Here is a 9,468-nt window from a genome sequence, read left to right as displayed (position 1 = left end):
ACTGTGCTCTTAGATGAAAATAGAGATCCCTTCTACCCGTGATTACACTGCATGCACATAGTTTGACAATGAACGCCGGGAGCCACTGTCAGGTGTCTCTCCTGCTGTGAACAGTCGTGGTGATAAGCCATGCATTCCTGGTCCTTCGGCACACCCGTTGCTCTTCCTGGGGATGCTTAACAGGCTGAGCCTGTCTCTGTCCTTGGCCCCAGGTAACAAGTACGAAGTCAAGGTGTACACCGGCGATATCCTCGGTGCAGGGACCGATGCCGACGTCGTCCTCAATATCTTCGGAGAGTATGGCGATACAGGTACTGTGTTTGAAAGCCCTCGGCCTCAACCACGTCCACCGCTGCTTCTTAAGTGAATTGCTTCCTGCAAAGCCACGCAGAGATGCCGGGGCCTGGCAATCACCTCGAGCGCGTGGCAAAAAGGCAGTGTTTGGGACCTGAACAGAGAAGCAGAAAAGGAAAGGATGTGTGTGGGGCTTGCTGAAAGCAGCTATGGAGGAAGGCCGTTCAGGGACCTCGCTGGGGTTCTCTGCAGAGCCCCTCTCCTCTTCTTTGGTGTGCGGTGTCGTGGCCTCGCCTGGGCGGCAGGGCACCCATCCTGTGTTTTGATTGTAAGTGTGGGCTGTGCTTTCAGCATAAGGTGTGTTTGGTTTGGGGTTGTTTAAAAGTGTCTGGCATCCTAGTCTACGGACAGACCCAGGTCCTACACCCCCAGGGAACTCATTCCCATTTACTCTCTTTAGCTCCATGCCCATTTCGAGTGCTTCTTTGAAACGTGGCCGAGGATGGCCCTGCTTCAATGCGGTGGGTGGCTTGGGGGCAGGTCAGAATGGGGCTGGGGAGAGAGTTAGACTCCATCTCCCAGGTGCAGCAGGAACCCGGGAGACAGACAGCTGCAGGTCAGAGAGGAGGTCCAAGACAGCAGGCTTGAGAAAGGTGGTTGTCTCCTGTTTCCTCCAATTTAATGGACCAACACAGGAGTCTGAAAAGCTACAAGTGCCTAAGACTTTTTCAGTGCCCAGTATATGAAAGAATTGAAAATGTGTTGTTGATCTAGGACGAGAGAGAGAGAGAGAGAGATCCCCGTGCCACCAGTGAAGAGGGAAATCCAATGAAAACATTCACTCTGAAGTGGCATGCAGCTCTTGGAAAGAGGGATGTTGATGCTCAATAATCCACGGGATGGGCTTTCCTACTGGTTTGGGGTCAGACAATGAAGCCTTACTGCAGTAACCTCATCTCTGAAAGGCCTCTAGTTTGAAAACCAGATCTTGAAAAAGAAATGCTTTGGGCCTATAGCATGTGTCCATCTGTCTGACCCCTAATCTCACACGATTAAACTTGCTCACTGCCATTGTGTCAGTTCTGACTCACCGCGTCGCTAGAGGACAGGGTAGAAATGCCCCTGTGGGGTTCCAAGACTGTGATTCTTCACGGGAGTAGAAGTCTCACCTTTCTTTAGCAGAGTGTCTGACTCCTGGTTTCGAACCGCTGACCTTGCAGTTAGCAGCTCAATGCATAACCCACTATGCCATCAGGCCTCCTCCATTAGATGCCAGTTAAAACAATGAGCTATCATCTCACTCCAGCACTAATAGCAAAGCTCAAAACATTAGAAAACAACAAAGCATATTTTAAAGTAATTAATCGAGGAAGGAATTGTAATGTTGATACTCTGGTAACGCACATTTATAGTCTCCTAAAAAACTCCAAACCTACTGCAATCGAGACAATTTCCACTCAAAGCGACCCTATGGATCCATAGAGCAGCTCTTGGGATTGAACTGCCGACCTTGTCATTAACAGCCCAATGTGTATACCAACTCCCCCATCAGGCTCCATTTTTGCTAGAACTACCACGGTTTTTCCAGTCCCTTCATGCGCATGGGCCAGCTGGACCATGAAAGAGGAAGACGGGAAAGGAATAGACAATGCACTGTGGACGGTGGTGTTGCGAAGGACAGGGAAGGCACCAGGCACTGCCAGGAAACACAACAAGCAACTCAGCCATGGAGGAAGCACAGCGAAGACGCTCCTTAGAAGTGAGGGCAGTGAGACTGGCTCACTCTCTTGGCGCATGTTGTCAAGAGGGACCAATTCCCGGAGGAGGACAGCATCATGCCTGGGGAAGTAGAGGGTCAGTGTAACAATAGGTGCAACCATGGTGAGGATGGCACCGGGCCAGGCCCCGTCTTACACTGTTCACATGGGGTCCCGTTGGTCAGCCCTGGTCAACAGCCCTGGTCAACAGCAGCAAGAAGGACTGCTGGTTGTGAGTTGCTGTTGAGTCCGATCCAAACTCGTGGGGGCCCCATGTGTGCAGAAGAGAAGTGTTCTACAGGTAGCATTTTCACATCTGCGGCCTTTTGGACGCAGATGGCCAAGTGCCCCTGGGTGGGTTCCAGCCACCGACTTTTGGCCGGTGCTCAGCCTTTTGCACGACTGTAATCTGGAACAGCCGCATGTGTGCAGGTCCCCATTTGCCACCATGTTCGTGTGCATCCCAGAAGGCTCTTGCAGGAAGACACTGCAGATTTGAGACAGGAGCCTTGGTCCTTGGGCTGATTCTTGACATGACCAGTGGTCACAGCACTGGGCATTGCCCTTTCTCCTCCTGTCTCCTGTGATCACGGTCCGTGTGTCTGTGCATACAGGGGAGCGCAGGCTGGAAAGTGAAAAGGACAACTTTGAAAAGGGAGCCGAAGATAAGTTCACGCTGGACGCCCCGGATCTGGGGCAACTCATCAAGATCAACATCGGCCACAACAACAAGGGGGCTTCTGCAGGCTGGTTCCTGAGCAAGGTGGGTTGAGTGGTCTGTCTGTGTTTCCTGAGGCTGGAGGGGGGGTGACTGACCCTTCAGAGCTCCAACTTTCCTTCCTAGGCCTGTTTTCCTCCTCGACTGCAGACCCCTGGACGATTAGATTGCCCTCTTGCTGCCCAAAGTCTTCGCCCATGTGATCACCTTCGTCGAAGGCCCACTTTGCTCACCCAGCCAGATGTCATTCACGCTGTTAGGGGCTGTCAAGCCAGCTCTGACGTACGGTGATGCTGTGTTCAGCAGCACAAAGCACCGCGTGGTCCTGGGCCACCCTCACAAGCAGCGCTGTGGTCGAGCCCATTGTGGCAGCTGCTGTTGACAGTCCCCCTCTGCATATGGACCCTCCGCTCTACTGAGCATGCTGTCCTTCTCCAGGAACCGGCCCCTCTCAATAACATGCCCCAAGTGCATGCGATGGAGTCTCATGATCTTTATTTTTAAGAAGCATCCTGGCTTTACTTCTTCCAAGATACATTTTTGTCTTGGTGTGTGTGGCGGTGTACGGTATACGCAATGTTGTTCACCGACACCAACATTCAAAGGCACCGATGCATCTTCAGTCTTCTTTGTTCGTTGTCTGGCTTTCGCACACGTCAGAGGAGATGGTCAGGGAGTCTTTCCTGTCTGCCGCGTACTTTTACTGGGTACAGCCAAGGAGACCCGCCTCAGAAGCTCTCCTAGGGTGTAGTCTTTATGGAAGCGGTCTCCTAGGGTGTAGTCTTTATGGAAGCGGATTCCCGCATCTTGCTCTTGTGTGGAGTGGCTGGTGGGTTATAATTCATTTACATACCGATTTTTCAGTCATTTGATTGATGGATGGATTGCTCAGATCTACCAAACTTCTCAGGTCTGGTCGGGCACTTTCATCAGGTACACAGCTGGTACTCTTGCTAGGTGCCACACAGTCCTTTCTGACTCCTCTTGACCCTGCGTAGGACACAATGAAACGGTCCTTCGCCCTCCCCGCAGTGGTGGCTATGTTTGCACCCATTGTTACAGCCACTGAATCAGACCATCTTGTTGAAGCTCTTTCTCTTGATGACGGATTGTTTGAGGTCTAGAGAAACAAAACCCACTAACATTCATATGTATAAGAAGAAGTTTTATATCAAGAAGTAACTTAATATCAAGGAAGCATCCCAGCCCAGTCCCACTCAAGTCCGGGGGTACAATGATGTCTGGAGCCATCTCCAGACTCAAGTAGCTGCAGGCCCATCTTGCAGAGAGGTACAGTGGGATGCGGGAAGATCTCAGGCCAGTAGTTCAGAGTCTCATGACTCCAAGGTCAATGGAAACATGGCGGGGCACTGACAGCTCTCAGAGTCGAGTGGCCCACATGGAGCCACCCCTGGAGGCAGTCACTGAGTCCCAGCAAGCAGAAAGGTGAGGCAGCAGCAAGAAAGGAGAGGTCCCCAGTGTCTGAATTATAAAAAGGCCACACCACCCAGGAGGCATCAGCAGGCTGTGACCTGATTGACAGGCTGGTCTTTGCCCCCAGCCAGGAGTGTCTATTTGACACACTCCCTAACCATCACACTCACCCTCCACATTACCAAGCACTATGCTTTTCTTCAGGATCTGGTCCTTCCTGCTAATGAGTCCAACACGCATGAGACAAAGTCTTGCCATCTTTGCTTCTGAGCAACACAATCTGGCTATTCTTCCAAGACAGATTTATTTGTTCTCTGGCTGTCCCTGTTCCATTCAATATTCTTCACCAACACCGTAATGCAGTGGCGTCAGCTCTTCTCCCATCTTCCTCAGCCACGGTCTGGCCTTCACCTGCATAAGAGGTTATGGGAAGTACCTTGGCTTGGGTCAGGTGCACATTAGACCTTTGGCTTACTGCATGTCTTTAAGCATTCGGAGTGGCTATTTCTTGCTCTTGAAACCACGGTTGGCACATTAGTCTGTGCACAGTATCAGGCAGGAGAGCTGCATTCCTAGGGGACTTGACAACTTACCTGATACACGGAACACTTTTCTCCAGCTCAAGGAGAGGCAGAGGAAAGGGCCATGAGGCAGCGAACAGCCTGCCTCGGACCTTTGTTAAAGGCTCTCCAACCTCGTCCCCACCGCAACCCTGGGAGGTGAAAGACAGAGAGAAATGGAAGATTGTACCACTTTCTTGTGTAGATGAGCTGGGGGAGGCTGGACTTCCCATGCAGAATCTGCCCCGCCCCAGGTTTAAAAGTGCGGAAACTCAAAGGAATCAGCAGGCTCTGGGGAGCTGATTCACACCAAGCAAGCCCTCAAGGGTCTGATTTATAGCTCAGAGGTTGAATCTGATGTATCTGAGAAGAGAAGCCTGGTGGGACAGCACATGCCGGTCACAGACTCAGCTACCATCCTCCCTTGGGGGTGGGGGATCTCAGGGGTCCAGATCTCAGCCCAGGGTGGGCTTGATAAGACTGGATCAGAATAGGTGCCTATGCCTCCTTTCCACACTGTGGACGCGTTTGTCTTAGAAGACGAATCTCTCATTGAAAATCAGAGCTCATCTCTCTTGGACGGTCTTGGAAACAACTGGGTAGACATTTGACTCTAACCTCCCCCTGATGGCACAGTGTGTTGGGGTCACTACGCGGATCTTGGGGCTTCCTGTTGGGTCTCCCCAGCACCTTTCTGTGAGCACCTTGGCTCTGGACAGCACACTCTCTTCAGTCTAAGACAGCGGTTCTCAATTTGTGGGCTGCGACCCCTTTGGGGGTCAAATGACCCTTTCACAGCGGTTGCCCGATTCATAACAGTAGCAAAATGACAGTGATGAAGTAGCAACGAAAATAATGTTATGGTTGGGGTGGGTCACCACCACATGAGGAACTGTATAAAAGGGTCGTGGCATTAGGAAGGCTGAGAACCACTGGTCTGGGAGATTTGTCTCCATGTGAGCCATCCAGGGGACACCAGAGATGGCCAACCCCCTCAACATCACCGCAGGAACTTGGCACTTCCTGACCCCACCACCAGGCCCCAGGATGACTGCTGTCTGCTTTGGGGATGACATGGGCTTTCCGACATGGGCTCTGCTTCTTGGCGACAAGGGTAGAATCCCCAGCGTCCAGCAGGTGAGGAAGACGATGACCTGGCTGCCGCTCGCCAACCCAGCGTTCAGTTCGCGTGCTCCGGCCCCTCAAGGGACGTCCTGCCACGAGGCTTCCTCTTCTTTTGCTTTTGTGTCGTTGTGAAAATAGGACGAGCCGGGCAACGGCCAATTCAGCACTTTCACAATGGACAGCGCCGTGAGCCTTCATCAGGCCCAGCAGCTGTCGCCCCTAAGCCAGCACGAAGCTTCCCTTCAGGAATGAAATGCTTTCTAAATGCCACTTCCCTCTTTCTCCTCCCTCCTGTCCCTGCTAACTCTTCTAGAGGCCGCTCTCTGTGCGTCGGCCTGTGCTAGGTGTTCCGTAGCAGTGAGATCATGAGCAAGTGATCCTTTCGTGGCTGCCTTATTTCCCTCAGCATTTCCTTGCCCTTCCAGCAGCTGGGGGTGGGGGGAGGAGTAGCCCCGTCATCCACCCAGGAGGAGGTGATTAATGATCCCTCTGTGACTTCCAGGGCTCTTCAGGGTTTCCTTGCTCCCAGGCATGTCTCTGTGGTAACCATGAACTTGTACTTGCAGGAGACACTCAAATGATGGAGGAGTTGGGTTGGCAGACACTCAACAGCATTCATTTCTCCCTTTCCCTTCTCAGATCATCATCGAAGATATTGGAAATAAGCGAAAATATGACTTCCCTCTTAACCGCTGGCTAGCCTTGGATGAGGATGATGGCAAAATCCAAAGAGATATCTTAGTGGGTGGAGCAGAGACCACAGGTAGAGCTGCAGAGAGGAGACGATAAATGGTCTAGTGTTTCTCATCTGTGGACCTGAGGCTCAAGTCCAAGCATGAGCCTGTAGTGTCTGCATGGCCTTCTCTCTTCTGTGGAAAGTGTCCTGTCCTTCTGGGCTGGAGCCTGGGGCTCTGCTGATGTCAGAGGAGATGAAGAAATGTGCCTGAGCAGACACTAACTTCCCAGGTGTTATCCATAGGCTGAAACGAGCCCTAAGCCACATGCCGACTCTTGACCAGGGTGAACATGACTGCCTCCTGGCCCTTCCTAATACTTAGCATCATGACATGCCAGGCCCACGTCCCAGCACCCAAATCACTGCATCCCCTTTCATCTTTACAACAATCCCTTCCTGGAGGAACAGCTGCTGTCCCCATTCTAGAGATGAGAAACCTGAGGCCCAAAGAGGTGAAGAGATCAGTCCCAGGTCACACAGCCAGTAGGATTTGCTTGGCCTCCTGTATTGCTGTGTGCTATGGAGTTGATACTGCCTCATAGCAACCCTATAGAGCGCTATAGAATTTCACTGAGAGTTTGTAGTGTATATGGTCACGGATGCACTGCAAAACGGACTTTGATGCAATGCCCACGATACCCATGGCAAACCTGCCTGTGGCCCACCTCTGCCTGTAGGAGAGCCCCTCCGTTTGATAAGATTTTCAAACTTCTCACCTTCTGGTGAGAGACTGGGCATGTTCCCTGTGTCTGCAGCAGCAGGACTCCCAGCTCCGATGCGTGGGGCACTCCTTCTCTCCCTCGGCTCCGGCAGTTGGGCGGGGCTCCCTGTGATTGTCTGTGGGATTCACGGCTCCTCCGGTCCCGCTCTTTCAACTTCCGCTCGTGACCTGTTTATTGCGAGGTGTGTCACAAACTTTAAAAATGATTTCCTTAAACACGTGTGTCAGAATAGATTTGCATGATCCCCTCAGCCAGGTGACCTTTACTCGCTGCCTAGCGATGGAAGAAGAGGAGGTCGCATTCAGTGGCTGAGAATTGCTTTGCGTCTAGACTCTGAGAGGTTGTCTGTGGGAGACACCACCGGCCGGTGTCTCAGGACAATAAACCTTGAGACCCATCGGGGGTGAGTGGTGGTCACTGCTTTGTTATCACCCTAAGGCCTGGCATACAGTAAGCACTTAGCAAATGCAGGCTGAACCAAACAAGGTGGAAGTGGATGCACCCAAATGAGTGTCTGTGCAGTCTCCCAAGGGAGTTGGGATTTGATTTCTCCGGGGTCAGGGGATGCAGGGTGAGGTGGAGGACTTCACAAGGCTCAAAGTAAGCATCACCATAGGTCAAGGGAATGGGATGAAGAAATGCAGGGGGCACCTTAGCAGAATGGCCTCTCTGATGCTTTTTGCTGCTCTGTCCCATCTTAGCATTATATCTTTCTGCACTTCCTCGCCCCCAGAAGATCATGATCACAATCCCCAATGATCTAGTCCCCCATTCCTCCCCTCCCTCAGTTTTCCCACCCTGCCACACCAGGAGATGAAGGAGGACCTTCGTGGCCGCTACTAAAAATTACATTTTTCCGTTATCAGTCAAAGAGCAGGGTAAGTGAATCAGATAACCCTGAATATAAATTTCCATTAATGGAGTTGACTATTATAATTAGATTAGACATAACAGAATTCATCCGGCAGCTATTAATAATATGCATATGGTAATTAACATTAATAATAAGTACTATTATTAGCCAACTCAAATTCCTCCTCTTTGTTAATTTCCCATAATGAGGGCTGACAGCTTCCTGTAATAATACAAGCAGTTTACTTCCAAACTCTCACACGGACACACAAACTCTTGAAGAGAGAAAGGCTGAGTGGGTGTGGTAGAGAAAGGTCCTCTGGGGGAGGGAATGAGGGAGATGAGGAAATGTGGAAGAAGGAGGGCCTTAGGGGGCCTGGGCGGGGAGGAAGGGACAGGAGGCGGATCTTTTGATGTGGCTCACCTTGAACCCTCTCCTGCCCCTCTTGTCCCCACACCAGCTATTTCATACATTGTCACTGTCTTCACTGGGGATGTCCGGGGAGCTGGAACCAAATCCAAAATCTACTTGGTCATGTACGGGGCCAGAGGCAACAAGAACAGTGGCAAGATCATGCTGGAGGGCGGCGTGTTTGACCGAGGCCGGACAGACATCTTCCACATTGACTTGGCGGCACTCCTCAGCCCCCTGAGCCGGGTCTCCATCGGGCATGGGAACGTGGGTGTCAACAGAGGCTGGTACTGTGAGAAGGTAAGGGATGCTGCCCAAGTGGAGCCTTCCCCCTCCACTGCTCTCTTCTCTCACTGGCACATAGATGTTCGACTCGACTTCCCACTTTGGACCACTTACGGAACACATGGGTCATTCATTCCTTTGGGCACTTTGGGTGGTAGCATGTCCATCGACCTCGTCTTGCCAGTGACCCAGAACGGGGGCTGTTCAGTCCGTACCCAACACAGGTAGGTTATCAGGGAGGTGCTCAGTCAGAGCTTAGGGACCACCCAGTGTCCTGCTGTGGAGCTTCATCTCAGCGTATAAATCTCTCAATCAAAACTATTTGTAGAGGTATGTTTTTATTGGGGGATACTTAGCCTTTAAAGAATACACGCCATGTGCAGGTGAGATACTGAAGGTGACAAAAACAAACCTCCGTTGTCTCCACCACCTGCTGAAGAAGTGGGCTACGTCATTCAGAAAGGAGGAGGGAGGGAAACCGGAAGCAGAGGGAGGAAGTGGCACAGGTGGCGGCCCCCTGAGGGGATGGCAATGGTTGAGCTGATACAGATGCGTATGAACTACTGAATGTCA

The 9,468-nt window shown here is 51.6% G+C and overlaps 1 protein-coding gene across 1 annotated transcript in view; it reads left to right on the top strand.

Annotated features, from left to right (window-relative positions):
• Window positions 1-9,468, top strand: part of LOXHD1 (lipoxygenase homology PLAT domains 1) — a 150,763-nt gene that overhangs the window by 38,778 nt on the left and 102,517 nt on the right. Inside the window, exons 5-8 of the mRNA XM_004702968.4 lie at window positions 213-311; window positions 2,666-2,814; window positions 6,528-6,651; window positions 8,660-8,910. Of these exons, the coding sequence (XP_004703025.2) occupies window positions 213-311; window positions 2,666-2,814; window positions 6,528-6,651; window positions 8,660-8,910 (623 nt within the window). The remainder of the gene's footprint in view (window positions 1-212; window positions 312-2,665; window positions 2,815-6,527; window positions 6,652-8,659; window positions 8,911-9,468) is intronic.

Source organism: Echinops telfairi, unplaced genomic scaffold (genome assembly GCF_000313985.2).
Source record: "Echinops telfairi isolate 266 unplaced genomic scaffold, ASM31398v2 ScPeMD7_7400;HRSCAF=8409, whole genome shotgun sequence".
NCBI lineage: Eukaryota > Metazoa > Chordata > Mammalia > Afrosoricida > Tenrecidae > Echinops > Echinops telfairi.
This window is presented reverse-complemented; position numbering and strand designations above follow the sequence as displayed.